The sequence below is a fragment of the Thunnus maccoyii genome, chromosome 4 (assembly GCF_910596095.1).
Source record: "Thunnus maccoyii chromosome 4, fThuMac1.1, whole genome shotgun sequence".
NCBI classification, from domain to species: Eukaryota; Metazoa; Chordata; class Actinopteri; order Scombriformes; family Scombridae; genus Thunnus; species Thunnus maccoyii.
This window is the reverse complement of record NC_056536.1, coordinates 30,596,916-30,623,994: the sequence shown is the minus strand read 5'-3', so window position 1 is coordinate 30,623,994 and position 27,079 is coordinate 30,596,916. Positions and strand designations below refer to the sequence as shown.

The window sequence follows — 27,079 nt, the reverse complement described above, 5'->3', positions numbered from 1 at the left end:
TCCATCATCTCCTTCTGTTTAAATTCATGCTTCCTCTCTCTCCTCTTTGTCCGCCTCTCTCTATCACCCAGATCATAACAAATACAATGTGCGATGTCAATTTGTCAAAGATTTAATGTTGCTGGTGTCTATTTTTCACAGAGACATTGAGCCTCATTCACAAACAGTGCGTACACACAAATATGTGCTCAAACCATGCATATAGATATTTTAAACACAAATCCAGGATTCATCAATATGTTCTTACCTGAATTTGTTCTTATTCTGCAGACAATTTTAGAACTACCTACGACCATGCATACGCACAAATCATAAACATCATGGTCTTAAAAAATGATTTAGTCAATATTTATTCAATGTAAACAGTATATTAGAGCCATAATTATTTAAAAATGATCGGGCCTAAATATACATTTAAAAGTGTGAATTTGCTAAAAATACATAATTTATTTACAAAATATAAAAGTAATAGCCAAGACATTGTAATCCATAAATCATGATCATAAATGTAATGAAATGATTAATATACTAAAATTGTCCTGTTCTCACTTTTAGATGATAATAGCTGATATATCAGAATCTCCATATTTGAATGTGACAGTGATTAGTTTCCCCATCAGATTAGGTTGTGATATATGCGCCTGACAGTTCAGCAGTGGCACAGGGAGATGAAACACGACGTGCACTCGGTGCGGCGGTAGAGATTTATTTAGGTCAATTCCACAGATCTACACATTTACAAACTTTTCATTTCCTTATGGACGTACTGTATGGTAGAGGTGCAACATGTGTGCAGGCTGTATACAGGATTCACAATCAGGCTCTAAATGGTTGTATAATGACAAGTTTATGAGCCAAATCTGCCTTTTCTTTTCTTCTACTTCTGAAACTATTGTTTGAATTTCACTAGCAGTAAAGTTTTCTACATTTTTACGATCACCGCCTTCTCTTCACTGCTGCACCGCTCCAACAAAGCTTTCCTTATGTAGAGAAATGGGGGCGTGGTAGTATGCTAATTACCGATAGCAGGCATGCGCCAGTCAATTTAGATTGATTCTGATTCACTTAGTCAGGAAAATATTGAGAAAGACTGATTTCAGCTTTGTGCCGGTAAATCTCTGGTGGTCTGGTGCTGCCTTCCCAGGATGATCATCCACCCTATATATGGTACATTATTTTCTATTTGTACATGATTTAGAATAGAACACTTAGTGTAATTCTTCAGTACTTGAGTAATAGTGTCCTTTCAGATCCATGCAGACCCACACATGAACAATAAAGTGCTTTCCAGCATAACTAGTCTGGAAATGTTTGCTGGCAGAGCGGCTATACTGGAGTTAATTTAGATTTAGCTTAAAGGGTATATATATTATGCATTATTATTATTATGTATTTCCAGGTCGATATTTGTATTCTGGGGTGCTACTGGAATATCTTTGCTTGATTTACAGTTCAAAAAACTCCTTATTTATCTTATACTGGCCCTTGACACAGCCCCTCAGTTCAGCCTCTGTCTGGAACAGGCTGTTTTAGCCCTTGTGTCTCTAAGGCGGAGGGACAAGGTAGAAAAAACACGTTGCAAACGAAGCATTCAGAGCAGGTTGAGGCCCTGGCTTTTGACTTGTAGGGAGCATTTCCACATATGTTCACCTCAACTTTTGTAACTACATAACAGTATATAAATAACAGAAAATCACAAAAAAGCAAATTATGTCCCCTTTAAAACTATTGGTACCTTGTTGGAAAACTGTTATATTTTACTTTTTGTTATCCAGGGAAGATTATCAGTGCACTTCATTACATCAACCTTACATCTAGGACGAGTGTCCTGGTGCTTCTTCTTCTTTCCTCTTCTACTGGAAAGTACAGACAGCCTAAGTACCTGAGGGTTAGGTGCTTTGCTCACAAGCACCTCAAAAACAACCTGAAGATTAAAACTAATGAGCAGGTCCTGGCTGTGTTTGCTTGTCTCTTGCTTGATGTCGAGGCTTAGTTTCAGCAGCAGCTTCCCTTGCTGTTGTTGAGCTCTGACTCCAGTGGAGGATTTACTCTGTCCTGAGGTTGGGGATCAAGTGGGTCCAGACCGGATTGAACTGACAGAATCTCCTGCACCAATCTCCTGAAACACAACAGATTTAGCAACATTAGTGAAATGTAAATTCTATTACAATAATTTATCAAAGTAGATTTCATATTTATGAATCAGTTTATCCAGTCGCTGAAAACTTTCAAAAACAAGTCAAGCTACAATACTGTAGAGTATTTACTCATCGAAACAGGATGTACACATAAAAACCTGCAAGGCCACAATTTAATCAAAAGCATTTTAAGCTACCTTTAGCTTGTTTCACTTGTTAATTTCTCTGAGGAAGGGAGACTGTGTTTTTTTCCTCCATGTAGCTTGGTAAAGATACAGGACACATAACATAAAAGGAACTGAATGCACTCATACAAAGACTCTGTGTGCATCAAAAACACATGTCCATGGTTTTTATATGACTGAATTAACACAACAAACAAGAGCAGCCCGTATTCACCTACCCCTTATACCTTATACCCCTTGGTTGGAAAGAGAAAAAGAAAAACACGTAAAGTACATAGATTCTAATTTAGCACAAAGCTTCAAATAATTATACTTTGTAAAATTCTTCACCATTAATCCTGCAAACAAGAGTCTCTTCTTATGTACATATCAGGTTGTACTCTGAGATCATTTGCAGTAAATGACGGAAAAATTAAAGTTAAATTTTTTTACAGAATGAAGCAGCAAATCCCGTTAAAACAGGATTTTTTTTTGACAAATTTGGAAAAAAAACACTTTGCTCTGTTGTGTTGAACATGTGGTTAATATCTACAGCTGCCTGTGTCTTGTTGTTTCCATGCTGCCAGTCTGCTTATTGAAAATTGTAACTTCTTGTCTGTTTTGATGCTTTAGCCAACCTTCAACATACATTTGCTGTGTTATTTTGGTCATATTTTTATTATGTGTCACAAATGCGAGTTCTTCAAAAGAAACCTCTGATTACACTCTGTATAGTTTGTTTCACTGCCACCCTCATATCCTTACTGTACACCCATCTGTGATCTGTCAAGACTTCAACCGATGCTTTTAAGAAACAGCAGTGGGACAATTTTCCTGAAAAAGGGGAAATTTGACAAATATAAAAGCTAAAAGCATAAAAGTCTGTCAGCAGGACCTTTGCAGACGCCTGTATCAAAAATCACAGCAATCACATGTTAAAAAGAGCAGTACACCTGTTGTAGATGAAGAGCATTTCTGTCTGCAAATGACTATAACACTCAATTTCACTTTCCTTTTTATACCCTTCTAGATAAGTTCAAGTTTGAATCCCCAAATTTTAGCCAAATCTGGCAGCCATTCTATATGTAACACAACTGGAGTTCAGCTGCAGTTGACCCAACTCCCCCTGGATACCTGAGGAGTAAATCCCTTGTTAAGAACTTTGAGTATAGTGACCATGGCTGGATAATCAACCGGGCAGAGCAGACAAAAACCCCACAGCTCCGGACCCTCAGCTCAATAATATGCACTACAAAAGCACCCTAGAAACTGAGATGGTACAGTAAGTGCCTTAAGGTGGCTCCTGCATGTTTTTTGGGAAGTCTTCTAGGAAGGACCTGCTTCAGATTGCTAGTTCTCATAACTTCTAACATCAGTTGATACTATGCTTACATGTTATATACTCTTAAACCTGCAATAACAGAATTTTTGACCACTTGGGGGCAGCAGAAACAAATTATGAATACAATATTGACCATCTTTTAAGTTGATATGTTGAACAGTTGCAAATTGCCACATCCATTTCTGTCCTGGTGACCACCTGGTCTTATTAACTTCTGAGGGAAATATCTGACTCTTTAGCTGCTAAATGCTCCACTATGTTCACCAGCTAGTCTACAGCTAACTGTGTCTGTTTGCCGTTTGGTGCTGAGCAGGTAGTGTATAGTTGGTTTTAAAGCTTTTTCTCTGAAATCAGCTGCCTGCTGTGGCAGAAAAAAATGCTTTGAGAGCGGTGAGAGTGAACCAAAACAGTAAAGTTGCAGCTGGACAGCTAAACAATGAGCTGAAACTTGCTATATAGCTCTGTAAAGCCTTGATGAGCTGCAAAGTTGCTGATAATTCTCTGCAGATTAATCGGTACACATTGTTATTGATTGAAAATATCGAATATAGATGCTGAAAATAAATTTGCATGTAATCAAATAGTAAGGGAAATGGGCCCTCTGATGTGTTAATCCAGCCCTGAATATGTTACAGCCACAAACCCAGCATCATGCAACAAACAACTAAATTTAGGCTCATCATCTGTGGCTGGTCTCACACTATGTGCTAGGTTGAGAGGTTGAGGAGTTCCAAACCCTTGAAGAACTTTGATATTGCATTCGGGCATGTTTGGGGCCATCCAGTGAGGATGTCTGGCCACCTTTTCTGGAAAAGGATGAGGATGAGCTGTTCCACTCGCAATACTATCTACTACTATGGCCTTATGCCATATAGGCAGTTGCTATCTGCCCTAAATTTTACTGCATCATCTGAACTCTGCACTTGTCCTGTTACCTCATAGCCTCTCCAATGTTCTTGTTCTCTTTGACGGATGTCTCCATCCATGTAACGAAGCCGTTGGCCTTGCTGAACTTGTCGATGCTGTCTGCTGACACAACCCGCTGAGACAGGTCACACTGCAGAGAGACGTTTTGTTGTTGTATGGTTAGTGGCTCTGAATCCATGACTTGCTGAGGTTGGAGTGATATATTAGGCTGGTTAATCAGATCTGTTTCACTCAGGGTCATCAATCTCTGATACAATGGATTTAAGGCAGTTTGATCAGTGTTAATAGTAGGCTTGACAACTGATATTGTACACATCAACTGTGCAATTCACCCATCAATTGGGTATGTGCAATAGATGGATGAATGTATTTGTTGTTGTTTATTGTTGTCTTGCTGTGATTTTATACTGCAGACACTGTAATGTCCAAGACAAATTTCCCACTGGGACAATAAATTCTATCTTATCTTATAGAGTGAATGCCACAACTGTGATTGATTTTGTCTGATTTTGAATTAATTTGAGTGAGAAATTTGTGTTTTTCCATGATAATCTGTGTTTAATTTGTTGCTTTATTTATCTGTTTCTTTATGAGCTTGTCAATAAAGAGTTGTACTGTCTTTTACTTTCTGTAGAAAATTATAATGTTTAATTTTAGAAAATGTATGGGCATCAAAAGAGTTTAATTTAAAAATATTACATGTAAACACAGAATGACTGAATGAAAAATACTTTAAGTTTAAGTTTAAGTTTCTCATAATGCTGAAAAGCTGTATGTCTGTTGCTGTTAGTCCACCAAACAATCATCACATGAACTAACAGCACCTTGATCATTTATTAATACAGAGTCAGAAGAGTTTCATGATCATTTCATTCATCAGTTCAATGCACTGAATCACCTTGTTGGCCAGCAGGATGCAGGGGATGGAGCCTCCGTTGGGCAGCATGGCCTTGCTGTCCAGGTCCTGTTTCCAGTGGCGACATCTGAGGAAGCTGGATGAGTTGGTGACGTCAAACATCACCACACAGCCCAAAGCACCTTTATAATAGATCCTGGTCATGGATATGAAACGCTCCTGGCCTGGAGGGAGGACACAAATAAAGGTCACTGTTTCATCCATCCATCCATCCATCCATCGTAAATTATTTTGTACCTGCTATATCCCACAGTTGCAGTCTGACTTTTTCTTTGTCTGACCAGTGCAGCACCTTCACCGAAAAATCCACTGAAAAAATAAAGAAACAGAAGTGAAGTGAAAGAAGTGAGAGAATATAAGCAGAAGTGGTCACTAATCTGTAAAAAAAACAAAAAACAAAAGTAATAAATCTATTTATACACAAAATGTCCAGACTATGAAAAAAGAGAAATGACAATTTCCTCAAACACAACCACAAAATTCCAGACTTCCTTTCCTTTACAGACGCTCTTAGTGAAACTGTGTACTGTAGATATATTTATCAAAAAGTAATAGGATCACTGGTATGTTTTGAACATGGGCTATGTAGCTTACTGCCATGGTAAATATTTACTAGAGCACTAAATGTGTATTGCAGTAATTCATGGCTGAAAATACCATTTACACCTGTTTAACATTTTCTAAAAACCATGGTGTCCAGCTGTTTTAGGAAATTGCTGAGCCTTTTCTAACATACTAATACCATGTTTAGACTGACTTTAGCTCTGTGTAAAAAAATTATTGGACTGAGGTCAGTCTTGCAGTGCAGAACTGATGCCAAATCAGATAACTCCGGCAAGAAAGTTGAATCAGGCTCAACTTTTGACGCAATTTGACACCGAGATGAAAGATTAGCCGTCGTGATAAGTTTCCATAGTTGTGAAGTCCTGTCTCTGAGTATTACAAATCATGGTGCAGTGATTTTGCAGCCACCTGCATTGTTTGAACTCAGGACTGATTTTGGTCTCAATGCCTACAAGAATCTACAGCCATGCAAGCTTCTCTTTAAGGCTTTACCTGGGCACAGTAGTGCTTTGAGCTAACATTGGTATGCTAACATGCTCACAATCACAATGTTAACATGTTGATGTTTAACAGCTATAATGTTTAACATGTTAACCATTTTAATGTAGCGTGTTAGCATGCTAAGATTTGCTAATTAGCACTAAACACAAAGTACAGCTGAGGCTGATGGTAGTATCATGATTTTTGCAGGTATTTGGTCACAAAACAAAGTTTGGACAATTTTAAACTGAAGATGACCAACCAACTGTCATGGGTAGTGCTACCTGGCTAGCATGGCTAAAAATGAAATTATATATTTGTGACTCCCACTTCTACAAAAGATTCACAAGTAGGAGCTGGTGGACTTGGGGCTGAGTGCCACAGAAAGAAGTCAGACAGTACTGAGAGAAGGAACTGATACATTGGTGGTTTTGGTTTTTTCATGGGGTAACAAAATATAGAATAATGCAAACCTTGTCTTGTACAGTAAGCTTGAGACGTGCTACACAAATAAAGATGCCTTGTCTTGTCTTGCGTGTTATCAGTTGTTTCACATGAAATAGTTAAAAAAGTTTTTTGAGAATTATGAAACACAGTCATGCCTGACCTATTGGACCAAATATTTTAACAGCAGGGGTAATGTTTCGGAACTTCCCCTGTTGGTTGCACACCAAACAGGTGTGCAACCAACAGTACACACACACACACACACACACACACACACACACACGCACAGAGCAAGATTAAGATCTATACAGTCACATTCTTCTACTCAACACCGATAAACTACAGCAGCCGTACCTCCCACTGTCATCTTGTACGTGTTGTTGAACTGTCCGTTGACGTAGCGATGCACGAAGGAAGATTTCCCAACATTTCCATCACCAACAATCAATATTTTCAGCATGTGCTCAGTCATCCCTCTCTTCTATCAGACAACAACATGTGAGGGGGTGTCTGAAAAAATGCAAAGAGCATGAAAAAAGTGCCTGCAGAGCCAACAGCTCAAAGGTCAAACCTCATGTCAGGAAATTTGATTTATGAGGCAGACAGGTAAAGTTGTTTCCTGTAACAGAACAAATGCTCGACCTTAACCCACCTGGATTTTACTTTACCTGAGCCTGATCCTTTCTCTAGACTCTCCCACTTTAAATTTAAATCTCCCAAACCCAAAATGATCAAGATATATATATATATATATATATATATTTTTTTTTAAACTAAACTGTGCTAAATCTGAACCTAAAATATGATTTTAACCTTGACTGTGTAAACGCTGTCGACTGACCTCTCTCTGTAGCACAGCACTCTGATCTACCGGTTTCGCTTTCTTGTAGGAAGTTGCCAACAGCCTTAAATAGTTCCCTGTCATAAACCACACCTTCACGCAACAGTAGAGCTGATGAATCTGTGCAGACTTTGGTTAATCTTTGTTTTTTTCTGCCATCACTCTCTTGTTCGTCACTGCAATCAGCTATCGGACACATTTATATTTGAAATCAGTCAAATAGTAGAGTATATATTATACTACATGACTTGCAATTGATTCCATTGGTGACGTTGAGGAAGGAACTATGGACTGCCCCAAACACTCAACTACTGTAGTGTTTTGTAAACTGTGATTTTTACTGCTTTGTTTAACTTATGAATCCCTTTATATTAAAGGAAAGATGTTCAATTAGTGCACATGTATAACTGTACTCTTAAGTCATAATATCCATGTGGGTTGCTTAAAGGATGCAGCTGGCGATTCTCTCTATTTTTTTTTTTTGTCAACAAATCTCATGTGTAGAGCCAAACCAACAATGAATTGACCTATTTGCAAGTACTGTATGTCCAAAGCTTGATATATTCTATTCCTCTTTTCATTCTACACCTCCTTTGTTGTCTTAAAACTATGAAAAACATGTCAGTGAGTCACACCGCTGCACTGGGTGACATGTTCCTTCGTCACAAAGAGTTTGGTCACGTTAGTTTGTTTAGAAACGGCTCCAAAGACTAGCGATCACGTTTTCAGTCTCCGAAAAGTAGTTCCGTGTAAGGCAGACGCCACCTAGATTTTAGGCTGTAATTCAAATATTGTAACTGGGACTGCACACATGCTTCATTGCCACAATCTTCAGTAATCTAACTTTAACACTGGAAATCTTCCTCTTTTCTTTTTTTTGCCACTTCCCCCACCTGCCTAACCCTGTCACAAGACAAGAATGTTGATATTTACCAGAGGTTGCTGAGGTTTTGTAGAGACGGCTTTGTTTTTAAAATCCTCACTTTCTATTAGGGATGTGAAGAGATCCCAGTATTTGTATGTGTATCTGTATTTGTTGAGGCAGCAAAATTATTTGTGTCTGTATTTGTATTCGAATAAAAGTGGAAAGAGTCTTAAAAATTCTGTTTTTGTTTTTATGACACTTTTAATTTTAGTGCTACAATAAGTGTTCATGAATAAACTACCTTACAAAGGAGGTCCTCACATCGAGTCTTGAACTGGAGTCTCCCAGATCATAGACGACTGCGCTGACTACTGAGCTAAAACTTTACTCATTGCCTTGTGCACACAGACCTCTACCTATTTATACACCCATAACATAAGACAGCACACCATGCAAAGTGTAGGGAAGAACTTCAAAGGCAATTATTGTTTTGCACTTTTCATTTATTGCCTATTTTTTTTACAACCTAACTTTGTGGAAAGGAGAAGAGGAACAACAGGTTATGGAGAGTCCCTTGGGAGCACTTTGCTTGTGTCAGTAGCTCAGCTTTATCTCTGGGGAACACCCCCAACAAATAATTTTTTAAATATTTGTATGAAACAAATATTCGTATAAAACCCACTGTTTGTGCTTTGCCGAATAATGTATTTGTATTCGGGCACACCCCTACTTTCGATGATATCTGTGTCTGGCAATGCTAGGGAAATATGGCGGATATGGTGAACTTCGGCCTCCATGAACGTCAGGTGTTCTACATGACTTTCACACACTTACTTTCCACCTCGCTACATAAAGGACAAACTATTTCCTGCATTGGCACTGAACGCTGTCGTCGGACGTCAATCGTGATGTGCAAAATTGTCCAATATGAAAATAATACCAACTGGTACGCCCACCCACTCCTCCTCCTCTTCCTGTTCTTATGCAACATCTCCTCCTCCTCCTCCTCCTCCTCCACCTTCACCTCTCCTCCATCCCACCTGTTCATCCTCCTCCACTTTCTATCAAACTCCTCCACTTCACTCCTTCTCTCGATCTGTCCCATTAATGCCTTCGTCTCATTTTCATTTTGTTCTGACGCACACACAAACAAACAAACAAAAAAACACTGAGGCATGTGGCATCGGCCACAGTCAGAGTTTTACTGGTCTGCCAACTAGGTCACTGTTATTGGCTACTGCACATGTTTCAGTCCCCCACTGATGCTGAGTCATATTCGTGACTCTCTGTTTTTTCGTGTTTTGATCCTTTTCCCAGTCTCAGCTACAGTACCAGTCACTGTTTAAAAATAACTCTTCTGGACAAACCCAACCTGTTGTTTATGTGGTAACTAAAATATATTTTTGGGCCTGCAAAAACAAAGCAGGTTTTGAAATTGTACAGTAGGGGGAGACATTTTTCTGCTATTAGCAACTTGTAAGTAAAGGTAAATTCATCACCAGGAAGTTGCACTCAAATGGTCAAACTGTAAATGCAAGTTTCATGATTCTGAGGTTCATGTTACAGAGTTAACAGAGTGAACCAGTGTTGATGCTTCACTTCTGGATTTCAGGCACTTGCAGTTGTTGACGTGCTGTCATTTTGTTTTATGCTTTCAGAGCAGTACTCACAAATTGATTTCAGCCTGTGAGTTATTTTAAGTGCACTCTTGTCACAACCAGGCTCAAGGAAGAATGAAGAGTAGTGAAAACACTTGAGTTGTACTTAAAGTTTTATTTTTACCTCACCAAAATGAGACAGTAACAATAACAAATTCAAGGAGGAATGAATATGATGTGACAAACATTAGCCACTTATAAAGTCCATTGTATGTGATATTGGCCCTTACAAAAAAACTTGGCCTCATTTGACTTGAGTATTGATTTAACAATGTTTGATGCTTTATAAAAAGTCAATATCTGTTTGATATATATTTCCATCAGGTCATCAGATAAACTCTAATTCAGGTTATTTTCATATCAGCACATATTGTCCCTCTACCACCAAACAAAGACTACACAACTTTTCTACTTATTTTCATTCTTTACTTGAAAAATATTGCTTTCAAATTTCATCGAGACATTGATATGATTATTTTAAAAAAGGTATTCAAACATTATAATTCATTCAAACATTAATGATTGTTTAAATGGTTTTCATTCCTCCATGTTCTCTGCCGTATGTTTTTATCTTGTCAGCTGCTGCAAGATGATTTGTACTGAGAAAAATGAAATCCTATTAATCAGTTACTTAACTCTGTAATGTAATCAGAGATCTGAAGGCATCAATCACTTTACACTACTGTGCTGTATGCAAAGCTGCTGTTTGTGGTTTGTCTCCTGTGTTTGTCTGACACCTAGTGGTCATTTTATAAACTACAGCATCATCCACATACAACTAAATGCAAATAGTGTTCACTGGTTTGTCTTGAACGCATGTTTGTCTTGTCAAAACCCTGCATCTTATGTTCAGTTTCTCAACTTTGACTGGCTACAATCATGATTTTATGTCCTTAAATTGCCATGAATCTATCAATAAGTGTCATGTAGATTTAAATATGGCTATTAATACCTTTATGCTGTATTCAGAAGAGCATGAAGGGAGCTCCAAATAGATTAAACAGTACAGTATGATGACTCGATGCAAAATTTTCTAAATTTGCTTAATTGTTTAAGTAATTTTCTGAATATTCTATACATCTTTTATTGTCTTTTATACATTCAGTTCAATTCGATGAACTGAATGTTGTGTTTTATGTAATTTAATTTTTAAAATTAAATTTTAAACTTCATCAAAACATGTTTATTAGCTATTTTCCAGTATATCAACAGAACAATAAAGACACCAATGCAATGCAAAGGCCTCTATGGCCTTTTTTCAGGACTTTGTAATTTAACACTGCTGAAAAAGTTCTCTGTAAACTGACACACATGTTAATTATTGTATCTTTTTTTTTAATTCCCAATTTTGACCAATGATTATACAACATTATATACAGGGGTGAATTATAACAAATACATTTTCCTACAGTTTCAAGATTCATTTATTATGATTTTACACAAGATTGTATAATGAAATGTAGTTTGTAGTCCCTTAATGCTACTCACAAAAACAGAAATTATATAAATGGATTAATAAATAATCAGTCATAAAAATAAAGCAGTTTTTTATATTGGAGTGCAGAGGATGAATTGAGGAGCCTCAAGGAAAGAAGCTGCTCTGTAGTCTGGTGGTACGACAGCGGATACTTTTGTATCTCTTGCCAGACGGCGGCAGGGTGAACAGGCTGTGGTTGGGTCGAGTATTGTCTTTTAGTATCCTTTGGGCTCTGTGCATGCTCCTCACCTCACCGATATCACTATTTCCTACAGTTTGAGCCACAGAAGAGAGGAACTGTGGTTGTCACGACGCAACATTCGATTCAAAATAAAACCAGTCATCAGATCCAACAGATGCAGCAGTTTGGACTCATAATCACATCATCTTTTACCTCTTCAGTCTCCATCTGATTTCTGCATTAAAAGGTGAGTGCACTGTAACTAACTTAACTGGACCTTTGAAAACAGGCAGCAAACAAAGTCATTATAACTAAGAGAGGTGCAGTAGTTTAGTAGTAGTTTTTTAATGACAGCATAGACTGATCAGAGATGCTCTAGTGGCTGTTTACTCTGGGTTGTACATTCATGAAAGTTTGTATTTTTGTGCAATATTTAAAAACAAAAAAACATATTTTGCAAGCCCCAAATGAATGCTAGTGTTACTCTGTGTCTAGATGTATAAATAGACAGAAAATGATGCATGTAAGATGTATATCGTGTTCTAAGTTTGTTCTGCAGCCCTCAAGAGGCAGAAAAAGGATCAAATAAAATAAAAGAAATAGCTTGTGCCCACATGATCCACAAGTTTTGATAACAAACTCTGAAATGGTGATGAAAATGATATAATATGGATTGCTTTGACTGTAGGGACAGAATAAAATGCAAAACATTCATTTCATCGGAAAACTGAGACTTCATCAACACTGTAAGAGCTGCTTTAAAACTTGTATTCTTTTTAAAAGTTAAATTTTACTTTGTACATTAGTAGGAAACTAAAACCCTTTTTTCCCCTGCAGATTTACTGTCAAACATCAACATGCAACATCTGTCTCTCATGCTTTGCCTGCTCCTTTTCCTCCTCCATCATCCTCTGACCTCAGCTGACCCGGAGGAAGTGCCGGTGGAGGTGATTGTTGACAGTTCTCCCTGCAGCGTCACCTGTGGGCTGGGTGTCAAAATTCAAACTCTGTGTTTACTGAAAGATGGCAAGACAGCGATGGAAGAAGATGTGAGACGTAAAGATGGAACAGAGGTGACATTTTAAACACTGAAAGACAGAGAAATGTTGAAGAAAATAACTGACTTTAATAATAATCATGGCTGAATCAAAGGTGTCGGAGGAGTGTCGTGTGCGTAGGGTGAAGTGTCGAGAGTCATGGCAGTGTGGACTCAGGACCATCACTGTGACTTCAGGACAAAGAGTGGAGGTCGACTGTCTGGGAGAAGTCATGGAGGCGATGGGGAAGTTCTCCTGGAGGTGAGGACGGAAGAGAGGCGAAGCAAAACCATATAGACTATTTAGAATAAAATTTCTGTTGTAGTTTTGTAATGATGTTTATTGTTGAAGTGTCTTCAGTCTCCTCAGCTCAGGGTTGGATTAACTCACCAGGGCAAAAAAGAGCTGTGGGCCTTTCATTTCCCCCATCTTAGTTTGGTTATAAGTTGACTAAATGTAAATGTATTTACTATAACAATGTGCATTATGTAATACTAATAAAAAGCCATCTACAGCCATTAGCAGTTCTGTGAGTACTTGCGCTTAATGCTCACATTAGCATGCTAACATGCCCACAGTGATGCTAGCATGTAGATGTTTATCAGGTATAATGTTTACCATGCTGGTATAGAGTGTAAGCATGCAAACATTTGCTGAAATAATTGCAGTTATTTTGTCATAAACCAAATACCTGCAAAACTGACAAAGTGACATTGCCACATACAGCAATACTTCTAGCATGGCTAAAAATACAGCAGCTGAAAATATTGTTTTTGCTTAATTCCAGTGGTTGAACTTCTCATTGTGCTTCAATGATGTACAGGTGTACTCCGTGACCCTGTGACATCACTGTCAGGGTCACTTACAGGTGCAACAGAGCACTTCTGTACACACCCAACATTGATAACTCCCTTTAAATTGACTTGACACAACCAAAGAGGCAAGTGAAACACATCTTATCAGCCTGGAATTAAATTATTCTTTAAACTGAAATATGAAAAATTTGTTTATATCAATCAAATTAACACTAAGTGTTGCCAGTGAACCTGGATCTCACTTTGTTAATCCAGCCTCACCTCAACCTCAGTGTACAAAATTCTCAACCAATGCCTTGAATAACTGGGTCATTTTTTTTAATCCATCCATACATATTAACCTTTAGTGTTTTTAATAAATCATTCAAAAGTTGCATTTTGCCATTTTTAAAAAAAGGCAAGTCCATTAAATGATCCATGATTCTTTTCATTCTGTGGAAAAACAACCTGTACTTGCAAAGGCTCTTTGACTCTAATGTTTTCTACTATGACTCAGGGTATCCTGGCGTTATGCCCGAGGAATAATCAGCTCTGATGACTCTCTGTTTGCTCGCTGGGAGGCTCCTGAACTGGACCGTGTGATTCTGGATCCTGTCAGGGAGGAAGATGCAGGTAAACACACATATTGATGTGCACACACAGACTCATACTGCCATCACCTGCATTTTGTAGATGGCTCAAGTTTAAAACACCATTTCATTGTGATTTTGAGAGCAGTGTTGTTGTGTTCGTTATTAAAAACAGGAACAAAGACAGAAATGTACACCTGCTAATTCAAACACATGAACATGCATTTATGTAATTATCAGGTACATATCGCTGCGAAGTGCAGGATGCCAACTTCCGCAGGGTGAAGAGGGTTTACTGGGGGATCCGGGTTTTGCCCGACAAGATTCTCAATCTGGACTATGAAAGCTCTCTGGCCCAGTGGGACTTGGCTGGAAACCAGGAGAACCAGACTGTGTCAGACCAGGGCGACCACAGGACAGCTCTTCTTTACACTGTACGGTGTGGTTTAGGAAGTGATGGGTTTGGAGATATAAATAATTGAGCTGCTTCTTGAGTAGCTAACAAATTCCAATTTAATTCTGTCTGAACATGCAGATACTGATCAGTTTGAGCATCGCAGGCCTCGGGAGTGGACTGATTCTGCTGGGCCTCCATCAGATAGTGAAGAGGAGGAACACAGAATTTGCCCAATGAACCCCAGAGAACCAACTGTATGTACCTGTTTACAGATGTAACTTTTCCATCAACAAACATGTCTGTTGTTCTTAGTGTTTAACTGAAAATTGAAAGTAAAACTAAACATGCAACTGGGTCGCAAGTGACTTTGTGTTCTTTTAGTTAATGCTTTTATTTGAGAGTTGACAGGAGATGAAGGGAGAAAGAGATGGAGAATGAAAAGGTTCCCAGCTGGACTCAAACTGGGACACTGCAGTTCATGATCATGATCCTTTAACCCTTTGAACTCTACAATAGAAATGGTCCGCCAGTGCCTACATTGGTATTTTTGCTTATTGTGATGTCATTTTTTGGAGTATCTCCAAATGCTTCATATCCCCAGAATCTGTACAACCTAAGCTAAGAGGTTATGTAAGTAAATAAACCATAATAATTGATAAAAGGTATTGAAATTGTGTCATATATTTAAAAAATACAAATATAGGACATGATTTTTCATCAAATTTTACTGAATAAACACACAAAACACATTGATCCAAAACATTTCTGAATGTAGAAACATGAACAAAATATTTCTTAACATTCCATAAGTTATTTGAACTATGCACAGTTTTTAGTTTTTGAGATATGCTCATTTTTATGAGCAGAGTGCAAAGGCGTTTTGTTAGTTTCATCTGCAATAGACATATTTCCCCAGGCATTTTTGCTTATTGTGATGTCATTTCCCAGAATATCTTATCCAGGCCACCAGAGCACCACTGGAAAATCATTTAAATTTGTTTTATATATAAATGCTTAGTTTCTGATGGAACTTTCAAATTTGTGAAGTTGCTACTTCTGCCTCAGTGCATCATAAAGATCAACAACCATCAAAATAATTTCAAAAACTTAAGTCACAGAACATGCTCAGGGTTAGACCCTTTAATAGTGCAACACGAAAATGTGTCTCCCCTCTTCCCAGCTCCGAAAAACCACCAGCAATATCACATTTTGGCATCTTAAGAAATTAAATTACTACACTTGAGTAAATAAGTAACTTTGTATAAATATGTTCATTTCTTTTTTTACTACATTTCCAGAGGCACATGTTGTACTTCTCACTCCACTACATTTATTTGATAGCTACTAGTTTCTTTGCATATTAAGATTTTATATAGAAATCCTTCTGTCTGATCAGCTACCACTGAGGACACTACAGTCATGTCCTCTGTGTTCTGGGGGATTTCAGGGTTTTTGCATAAAATGTGTAGGTTTCAGTTTTGGTTTACATAGTCTGCCAGGATAATGATCGGTGACTGCATCAACTTACATCTTGAAATTTATGGTCTCTGTTTTGTTTCAAATGGTCACAGACACCATATTTGACAAAAAAAACTGGCAATTAGAGGCAGTGGAATTTGTTTTTGGTACAGCTTGGAAAAAGAACACTCAGTACACAGTATCAACAGCACAACATACAGGCAGACATAACATGTTACACAACAGCAGAGTAAAAGTTACAACTGTGATAATCAACGAAAGTAATGAAGCTGAAGTTGGAGAGAGGATTTAAGGTCAACAATAACAGACAGACACACAATGTAAAAAAGGGTAACCTCTTCAGTTTTTAACCACTAGGGATATTCAATTGATTGCAATCTGCAACCTCACCACTAGATGCCACTAAATCCTACATACTGGTCCTTTAAAAAGGATTTTCAAGGCCCACACATTTATTTTCAGTTATCCTGGCTGATGAGGGGCTGAAGGATCAAGCTGTGCTAGAAATATGTGAGGCCACTGAGCTCCGTGTACTGATAAGAAGAGAGAGGTGAGGTCTAATCAAGCAAACAAGTGAAAACACCTGTGGACCATGGCTGTGTAGGGGCTTAAACAGTAAAGTTAAACAGCTCCAGGAGAAACTGAGGAAAACAGAATAAAAACATTAACACTAAGTGACACTGTCAACTCCTGTCATGCCCCCATTCACATTGATGTATATTATGTATATTCATTATATGTTATATGTTATGTTAGTGTTTTTTACTGTTATGTATATTTTACTATCATGTTTTTGCTGCTATTGTTTTACTGTTATGTATATTTTTGCTATTCTTGCCATATTTCTCTTTCTTCTTTCACTATTTTTTGCCCTTATTTGTGATCTTCTTAATAATTTGATATTTTTCTTTATACCTACTATGTAGTTGTTGCTTTCAATGTCACAAGAATTTGACTGCTCAGAATGACCCTGTGATACACTGTGTATTTGACAAATAAAACACTTTGTCAAGGCGAGTCCATGAGGTGTTGTCCAACTGTGTGCCAGCAGATGGCAGTGTTGAGTCATGTAAAGGTTATGGAGTACAGTACGAATGTATTGGTAAACTATTATTTTGTCACAACCACCCTGCATGATGGGACTCAGCTGCCACAATGAAACCAACATGATGAAGAGAAAGAGGAAAAGAAAAGGAAGCCCTCAGAAACAAGATGATGCATCTCCAGTTGTTGCTGCTTGAGACTGATGCATGTTTCAAAAGAATTGTCTGAACACAGAATTTGAAATGAAGGACGAATAATTAACTTTTTTTACTGATTGATAACTTGAGATGAAAGAGAAAACTTTTGGTGAATAAAACATGGTGTACTAGAGAAGAGTTGTGTGATGTGTTTTTGTTTTGATGGACTTGCATTGAAGCTCATACTGGTCTGCACCTACTGCTGGGTGCGCACGTTACTAAAGCAGAAAATATTGTTTCAGCCTGGAAACTTGAAGTTGTACTGCACAAAACACACCTACACTCGCATTTTCCCTGCCTTAAGTAGTGTATACCAGTCACCTGAGCTACAGATAAGTTCCAACACTCTTCTTAATCTGTAGAAATGATTCGTTCACATCTATTATGCCTGTAATATGATTTATCTGATGAAGAAAATATACTCTTTGAAGTCAGTCTTCATTGTCTTTACATGAATAGCTGATATTTATTAACCTGGCAACACAACATACAGTGTGTGCAGTTTTCTGAAATGAGCCTAGAAGGGAGTGTAAAGTAGGGGTGTGCCTGAATACAAATACATTATTCGGCAAAGCACAAATAACACAATGCAAGATGGCTTTTAGAAAAGCAGTTTATATTCTCCAGAGCAAAGTCAGAAAAAAAAGGTGTCTCTCCATAGATAAATACAGAAAAAACAATCATCTCATGTATTGATCTTTTAGATGAATTTATTCACAATCAATGGACTGACAAAGCCTTCCTCAGAGAAGGTGCGACAGCAGTGAGCTCTCTCTTTATAAAACAACACATCATGTGATCACCAAATGACAGAAACTGTTTGGTTCGGAAACTACCAAACTGTAACAGATTAAGTGAGGATACTTTCAATGACGGTTGTATAAAACTGCAGGAGGATTCTGTGTTTCACTGTGAATTTCTGAAGTTGTCTGAGGAAGAAAAGAATGATGAAATACTACAACTGCAAGCCTACTGGTTAATTATTTTTCTAACCAACCCAGGAAAAATAATCAGGACTAATTACCTAAGTATTCATAAAACTCCCCAACAGTGAATAATGTAGTTTAAATTAGCTCCACGTCAACCAGCTATGCTTACACATGCATCAGTAATACAGTATAAAGTACAGTACCAACACCAAAATACAGTATGACAGTATTCTGTATAATTAACAGGCTATTTTGGCACGCTGCAGTAGCCTACTGGTTAGGACGCATGACAAATAACCACAACATCCATAGCTTGATCCCTGCAGCAAACCTTTGTTGCATGTCATTCGCCGTCTCTCTCTCTCCCCTCGTTTCCTTTCATCTCTAAACTGTCACTGTCCAATAAATGCATAAAAAAGGAATTGTATTAAAGTCCACCTCCACTCAAAAATGTGTTTTGTTTATTGTGACTTCACATGGATGTTTGAGCTTCACCGTGCACAATGATGTATGTGCAGAGTTTGACACTAGAAAGCTGTTTTCACATTCATCTGCTGAAAGTGGAAAGTTTCTCTGCTCATGGAAAATCTCAGTTTAAGGTGTTAACCTACGAGCGTGATTTGTGACATCACAACTAGTTTGTACCAGTATGCAACTTACACAAGTGTGATGTGGAAACTTGAAGCCTCCAGTGGACAAACGCTGAGATTGGACCTTACAGTGAAGCAGGAGACATCTTGTGTCCAGCAATTAAACATCTGGAATTAAAAATATTCATAGATTCTGGAATTTTTAATGAGGGAGAAGGATTTTAATGAGATAATTTAGCTTTTTTTGTTGAAAAAACACATTATTATTCAAAGTAGAGTATTTTATTTACACCTTGAAACATGTCTGGAGGGGATCTTAAAGTACATTTTTTTGATAATACTTTTAATTAATACAAGTTTGAATGCAGGACCTTTAGGTCTAGTTGAGTATTTTTAATTCAATTCAATTCAGTTCAATTCAAATTTTATTTATATAGCACCAAATCACAACAAAAGTCATCTCAGGGCACTTTTCACACAGAGCAGGTCTAGATCATACTCTTTTATTTACAGAGAGATAGACCTAACAATTCCCCCATGAGCAAGCACTGCTGATTTAACTTAAATAGGAAATAAATCTGAATAACCAGGTGAATTTAAGGACAAGTCACAACAATACCAGATGCTGACCTCATTAGATAAACAACAGAGTGAGATGTCTTTGCTTCGGTGCGGTGAGTGTGTTTATTTGTGTTATTTCGGGAGCATCTAAGGTGAACAAGGGACTCCAGGGAAATTACACAAATACAATAATGATGACATGCTTACTGTAATTCATTAATTTCCTTGAAGAACTTGCCGAATAAGCCCCAAAGAACGTCATTTCCCTTTATGTGCTTATTTACAACGTGAGTTTGACAGATGTAACTGTTTTCCCAGCGCTCAGCGTACAAACAATTTAATTACTGCCCCATTGTAGCATCATAGAACACATTAGACTCTACAGGGTAATATATGCAATTGAATCAGTTCATGGTTGATGTCTCATCAGATGTTTGATGTCAAGACCAAGAGATGAGATCAGTAAACACACTTGTTATCTGTTTTCTGAGCTGAAAATATACTAAATTAAATCACTGATGAATTCATATTTTAAAAGATTAAAAAATCGGATCACATGGGGGTCTACCTCTGAGCCAGTCAACCTCTGCTCTCTTTCCTCTTGTTAAGCGGATGTTTCTACAGCAAAATATACGGCTTTATAGTACTGACAAGTGCTTGTATGAAAGCCTTGACCAAATCAGTCACAATCTGATTTTAAACAGTTATCAAACACCCTTGAAAATCTATTTTTATGCTGATCTTCAGTGGTTTGATTTCTCACCTTGCTGCAGTGGTGTGCAGATGTACTCCAGGACCTTGTGACATCATCGTTGGGTGTTGTTACATGTGCAACAAAGTACCTCTTCACCTGTGGTCAACCAGTGAGGACAGTGAAACACTGCTGTTCAGCCTGGTGTTAAAGAGGACACATTATGCACATTTACAGGTCTATATTTATATTCTGGAGCTCTACTGGAATACCCTTGCATGATTTACAGTTAAAATAACTCCTTATTTATCTTATATCAGCTCTTTATGCAACCCCTCAGTTCAGCCTCTGTCTGAAACAGGCCATCAGTTCAACTTCTAAAATACATTTGTACAAGTACGAGCCTGAATCTGATCCGAAATATATGTATGGACAGTGCAAACAACCTATAGAATAAACTTAGACAGCTGTTTGTGAATGAACTGATGTCAGTTTGATGGGCAGTGCCTCAACACAACCATAAAAAAGTCTAATAATGCTGTAGTGACTAGGGATGTGCAGAGATCCCAGTATTTGTATATGTATCTGTATTTGTTGAGGCAGCAAAATTATTTGTATCTGTATTTGAATAAAAGTGGAAAGAAGCTTAAAAATCCTGTTTTTGTTTTTATGACACTTTTAATTTTAGAAAATTAAAGTGTTACAATAAGTGTTCATAAATAAATGACCTTACAAAGGAGGACCCCACATCGGGTCTTGAACTGGAGTCTCCCAGATCATAGACGACTGTGCTGATTACTGAGCTAAAACTTTATTCATTGCCTCATTGCAGACAGACCTCTAACTATTTATACACCCATAACAGAGACAGCACACTATGTAACATGTAGGGAAGAACTTAAAACTTTTCATTTATTGCCTATTTTTTTACAACCTAACTTTGTGGAAAGGAGAAGGGGAACAACAGGCTATGGAGAGTCCCTTGGGAGCACTTCACTTGTGTCAGTAGCTCAGCTTTATCTCTGAGGAACACCCCAACAAATAATTTTTTAAATATTTGTATGAAACAAATATTTGTATAAACCCCACTATTTGTGCTTTGCCGAATAATGTATTTGTATTCAGACACACCACTAGTAGTGACTGTGAGCAGATATTGTACTCCAAGATCAGATATTTTGGCAGAAAACAACATTTCCTCATTATGTTATTGGAAAATGGAATCTGGCCGGCATTATGTTTCCTATAAAATGTGTTTGCTGTTGCCATTTGGTTGCATATAAACGATAATTTCTAGGGGACAGGGTTGATCCAGAACATACTGGAGGCGTTATATATCACCTCAGATCCTCCAGAGGAAGCTGGAGGATTAAGGGGACCGGGGAATTTGACTGATAACTTGACTTGTCGCTGGATAAGCAGCAGAAACTAAATGGAATTCATTCAAAATGATCGTATGGGGAATAAAATCAGGCAGTTATATCTGATTTTTGCTTCCTGCATATTTCTGGAACTCACCTCGCTTCTCACACACACTGAAGGTGACACAACTTATCTGCCTCAAGTCTCTCTCTCTCTCGCTATTTCAGATCTCTTCAGTAATTCACGCTCAGTCCCTCTCACTCAGTTTTAATGTCACTCTGTCATTCACTGTCACTGAGCTGATTTGGACTCCCACAGATTCTTCCTCACTGTATCATTAACTCACACTTCCGTCTCGCTCTGCCTCTGTCTTTCACACGTCTACTCAGTTGGAGTTCTCAGGCTGAATAAAGCATGATTGGACCTGACCACACTTACAGTACCAGATCTTTTATTTTTCCTCCTCCCGTCTTTAACATAATGTATACAAAAACACTTGATACATACTTACTGTGTCCTTGCTTTGCTTCAACCACTAATGAAAAACTAAAAAAAAAGGGTTGCCATGGAGAGAAAGCTCATAATCACGTCGCTAGAATTAACTGTCCATATGATTGCACAGCTGATATATTGGAGCTTATGTACAAAAATATGGCTTTCAAGGAGGGATATACTGACAAATATAAACGGAAGAGGTACATGAAAGAGAATATTGTGATGCGTGATCTGTTTGCAGAAACGTTGTATTGTTAAAAAATAAAAAATATAGAGCCTTGGTAGAGGTACACCCTCTCTAGTTACACAGATGCAGCCTGACTGGTCCAGACTATTAAAAACAAAAATCTAATTTTCTCTCTGGGGAAAATAAATATGGATATTACAGCATAATATGAAGTACGGAGAGTGCAGTTTGAACACCACACTAAGAAGTTTCTATGTTATACAATATACAAGGCCGCCAGCATGTTTTCAAATACCAAGTCCTGCTGATTTTAATTATGTGAGTCTCATTTATGGATGTTAAATGGTTTTCAAGTTATGAACCTGAGAGGAGGTCGTGCCAAAAAAAAAGCAAATGGCTTTAATCAGGTTCAGCTGGTCAAATGATCATTTATTCAAGCCTGGAGCAAAGAGTATTTTGCTCAAAGTGATTTTCCAACCTCTTTCTCTCATCCATGGACTACAGGCAAACTATGTTGCAACAAATTATGTTCTGGCAACTGTGAGATTACATGTTCATCAGTATATACGGCAGGCGTGACAAGATAACAAGATAACAAGCACTAACAGTAGAGGACACAAAATTACAGAGAAGACAAGGCGCTGCTCACATCATCATACAATCTTTCTTCTGAGGGTCAGGGGTAGAGGATAAAAATGTTCTTCAGACACTCACTTCACATCTCTGACATTGTTATTATAGACCTTTGTAGAATGAGACAAGCTGTAGACAAGCATGATCACAGTTAAATTAAGGGGGACCTATTAAGCTAATTTCCAACTCTATATTTTTATTAGTGGACTCCACTAGAGTGGCTTTGCATGATTACACAGTTAAAAAAAACTCCTCACTTATCTTATACTGGCCCTTTATGCAGGCCCTCAGTATAGCCTCTGTTTCTTAACAGTCTGTTTTAGCTCCTGTCTCTTTAAGGCCCCCCTCCTGATGAGGACACTCTGTTCTGATTGGCCAACTTTCTGGAAGCCTGCGGAGGAGCAACCGTATCAGAGCTGTGTAAAGTTGCTGCTGATGCAAACCCAACATTTCCTGGAGACTTTTATTGTGAAGTATTTACAGGAAATGAAAAGTGTTCTCCCCCTGAATTAGCAGAGTTTCGTTAGTAACTCTAAAAATTTGTTCTAAACAGCAACATATTTTACTTTGCAGTGCTGTGTAATGGAAAAACACTCAGCTTGGTGTGACTACCCCCAAAACAATGGAAAAACACCATAATGTTAGCAGCGTGGAGCAGATGACCATATTAAAAAATCTGTCACGAGCCGATGTCAGCTCAGGCTGAAAGTAGAAAAAAAAAATGTTGGAAACTGAGAATTCAGAGCAGTCTGAAGCTGGTGCTTTTTGCTCACATGGATTACTTCTACATACATTTACTTATTATTATTTTGACACTTTGGCCGACATTGTAACATTAGACATATGACTGAAACTAAGGAAAAGCATAATAGGTTCCCTTTAAGTATGAGGGCATTTCTTTAGCATATCAGATTAATAGATGTTTCCTGTCTCTCAGCCTTTACCCCTGTGTCTGCTGTCTACAAAGGTAGAAAACCGTAGGTAAAGTGTCAGTTATGATGCAGAAATGTGCTTCCAGAGTAAAGATATATTTTAAAACACAGTATCATTTGTTAACCAGTGTTTGTGCTCATCCTGAATATCCACAGAGAATTAAAGTTGGAGTGCAGGACTTTTGTTTTCTAATGCGCATGTGCAGTATGCATTCATCCAGCCAGCGCAGGAATGTCAAACCTGACTCCAGATAAAAAAACTCTGTATACTGTGAAATACAGAGAGATTTATCTGGCGGTGATAGGCTTAATCAGCATTGTGTGAACTCATTTGACAAGGGCTTGAATGTAACAGATGTTCATTTTCATCTCTGGACCAGGTTTTGGAAGGATGGATGATCAAATTGACCAAAATCACCATCTACAGGCAACTTTCGTATTGTGGTGCAGTCAAAAAAGTAAGAACTGATCTCCTCTTTCATGACTTAAGAAGTAAAGTTTGGAGATTGTAAAAATAAGAAAAAAAAAGTCACTTACAGATTTTGAGAAAAGTCCTATGTTATCTGAAAGATTTAATTTTCTTTGCAGCTGCACAGAAGAGGCAAAGGACCTCTCCAGATCTTTTCAAGGCTCCAGTGCTACAACAACAAAGAAGCATCTCACTCTACAACAAACAATTATGCTAACTAAATGACAAAATAAATCTGCTCCACTCTCTCAATGGCTTTTTGTGGCAGTATAAAAGTGCCACACTACTACACTACCCTTTAAAGCTTTTTCAACAAAACCCATGTGTTTAAGGTTGTTCTGAGAAGACAGTCTCTTTAAAACAATATTACATTAATACACATTAAGTACAATTTCTCAAATATACTGTATATCAGACAGAATCTATAACTGCATATAGAGCCACAGAACATCACTGTGACCTGGAAATGTCACATTAAAAAAAAAAAAAAAAAAAGAAGAAACATACATCACATCTTTTTTGGTACATTCTTAACCTTTTCAGCTGCAGCACATCTATTGTTCTTGTTGTGCTGCTGTCCTCTTCTCTCCCATCCCCACAGCCAAAGTAGCAGTGACCTTTTTGTGAAACACTCCTGCTCTTTTTGTGCGAGTGCATCATTTTTATTTGTTACTGTGGTGTCTAAATGTGCTCACTATGCCATTTGTGATCCAGAGCTGATTGCAGAACATAAACTGGCATTTGTATGGAGCTGGCAGGAATCGGAGGGGAATTTTGATTATCTTTGTACGGAGGGAATGAAGTCAGTAATTTCACAGAGCCTTTAGTCTGCTAGTAACACCCCTTTCCAGTTCACATGCTGGTTCAAGCACGATCTCTCTACATATACTGCCAACACAAATACAGTAAGCCTTGACAGTGAGAGCAATACGAGAGACTGAGAAAGATGGAGAGAGAGAAAGTGAAAGGGATAGAGAGATAAGAGAGCACACAAGCGAGACAGTGGATGAGCATAAAAACTAAACATAAATGTTATTTGGTCTGTATTTCCTTGTGTTTACAGACAGACTCTCAGGAACACTCGGATAGCAACCTCACACAGATGTGTTGCTGAATGCTGAAAGGTGGTGACAGGTTACTCATTACCTACTTTAATTAGAACTCAGTATATTGTTGCTAGAAGCATAATACAGAGAGATAAGGAGAAATGTGGCACAAGCTGTGCCAAGTTTAAGGTAATTACTGCAAAAAATAGCTTATAATAGCCTGTAAAATGAGACAATTATTATTAGCCCTTTGAATTATAGGTGAATCATATTGTTTCCTCAGGGCCTAATACACTGGCGTCAGAATAGGGGGGACAACAAGACTTTTTGTCCCCCCTACTTTCAGTTGTTATGGTAATAAAGTGGTATGGTCTAAGCCAGGAATTATGGTCATATAGTGATAATGTCTAAGCCTACCATGTTGGACCTTTAAATCTAATCATAAATGGGTCTAATTATGATTAGATTCAAATCAGAACACAGAGGACCAAGAGTATGGCTGCCAGTTCTAGTCTAGATTAAATAATATAACCACCAAATATGATATTGGGCCCCATTTTTTGTGATAATGCAATGACCAGTGCAAACAGCTCATAGACAGTTTGGTATTTTCCTGACCTTGATATTTGCTTTGTCCATTTGTGCCAGGAAGCGCTGCATGCACGGTGAACTGCCAGGAGGAGAAGTGCAAATAGGCAGAGCAAAGTGAGTTGTTGGTGTTTTTGTGGAAATTGGGTCTTAGACGTCTCAGAACCACATCTATTTCTGGAGTAAAGTCACTCTGCTGCCACTTTGGTGATTTTATCAACAAGAGCATACTAATACTTGCTGCAGATGTGCTGAAATAACAGATGCTTGAAATATAAATGTTATTTCAATTAAACACTCTCCAACCAAAATCAGCACAGAAAATAACGTTTAATGTGGTTAAAGCATCTGTATCGATCTGTAATGAATATGTCAGGTTGGGGAAGCAGGAGTGGACCCAAACGCAGAGGCCAGAATGCAGATTTGATGAAAAAAATCTCCTTTAATTGTGGATGGTCATGAACAGGCGAACAGGCATACAGAGCTGAACAGAACTAGCAGACAAAACAAAACAAATGATCCAACAAAGACTCAACTCAAAACCAGACATTAAATACAGACTAAACTAATCAGGGAATGGGGAACAGGTAACGAGACACAAGGGCAGGCTGGGAGTGATTGGCTGAGGGAACACAGGAAACAGGGCAGGGCTGACGAGACTGATACAGGGCAGGTGTGGGGAAGACACAGAGCAGAGCAGGGTTAACGAGGGTGATGCAGGTCAGGTGAGGAGGAGTACATGAACACACAAGGGAAACACAGTAACAAAACCAAAACCCAGAAAACACAATACCCTAAATATAACCCACACCAACCTGTCCAAGAACCACCATGAACCTAAACTTAAGTATACAACACACCAGGCTAAACAATAAAAGGCAGTCCAAACCCACCACCCAAATATAAGAAAACCAATATGACCAGAAGGACTAAACAGAACTGCAAACCAGGAGACCCCAAAGAACACAAGAACATAAAAAGAACCAAAAAACACACAAAGTCCAGGCAGGGTGTGACAGAATGTGGGTGTTTTACAGTATCTGCTGTCCACAGCTGCT

At 38.1% G+C, this 27,079-nt stretch overlaps 2 protein-coding genes across 3 annotated transcripts; one reads left to right on the top strand and one right to left on the bottom strand.

Annotated features, from left to right (window-relative positions):
* Window positions 1-1,658: 1,658 nt before the first annotated feature.
* Window positions 1,659-7,904, bottom strand: LOC121896111 (ras-related protein Rab-7L1-like). 2 transcript variants are annotated; one of them, XM_042409774.1, is made up of 6 exons: window positions 7,820-7,904; window positions 7,333-7,459; window positions 5,725-5,796; window positions 5,470-5,651; window positions 4,580-4,701; window positions 1,659-2,119 (listed from the first exon to the last, which is right to left on the bottom strand). In XM_042409774.1, the coding sequence occupies exons 1-6, from the start codon at window positions 7,901-7,903 to the stop codon at window positions 1,996-1,998; spliced, it is 711 nt and encodes a 236-aa protein (XP_042265708.1). In that variant the 5' UTR covers window position 7,904; the 3' UTR covers window positions 1,659-1,995. The 2 variants fall into 2 exon arrangements, with proteins under 2 accessions (XP_042265708.1, XP_042265709.1); XM_042409775.1 differs by having other exon boundaries at window positions 7,333-7,488; window positions 7,820-7,843.
* Window positions 7,905-12,153: 4,249 nt separating this feature from the next.
* On the top strand, window positions 12,154-15,168 carry tmem81 (transmembrane protein 81; the record flags this gene model as incomplete). Its single annotated transcript, XM_042409841.1, has 6 exons — window positions 12,154-12,247; window positions 12,922-13,073; window positions 13,153-13,298; window positions 14,349-14,464; window positions 14,662-14,855; window positions 14,957-15,168. Coding segments are annotated over 6 exons (801 nt in total), but the record flags the coding sequence as incomplete, so codon positions are not given.
* Between the last annotated feature and the right edge of the window lie 11,911 nt (window positions 15,169-27,079).

Bases quoted from the DNA above. Each gene is read 5' to 3' on its own strand.
- LOC121896111 (XM_042409774.1), bottom strand. From the start codon at position 7,903: ATGACAGGGAACTATTTAAGGCTGTTGGCAACTTCCTACAAGAAAGCG. The intron at 7,460-7,819 runs GTCAGTCGACAG...GTTGTCTGATAG, and splicing joins GTGCTGTGCTACAGAGAGAG to AAGAGAGGGATGACTGAGCA. The intron at 2,120-4,579 runs GTAACAGGACAA...GTTGTGTTTCAG, and splicing joins AACATTGGAGAGGCTATGAG to GAGATTGGTGCAGGAGATTC.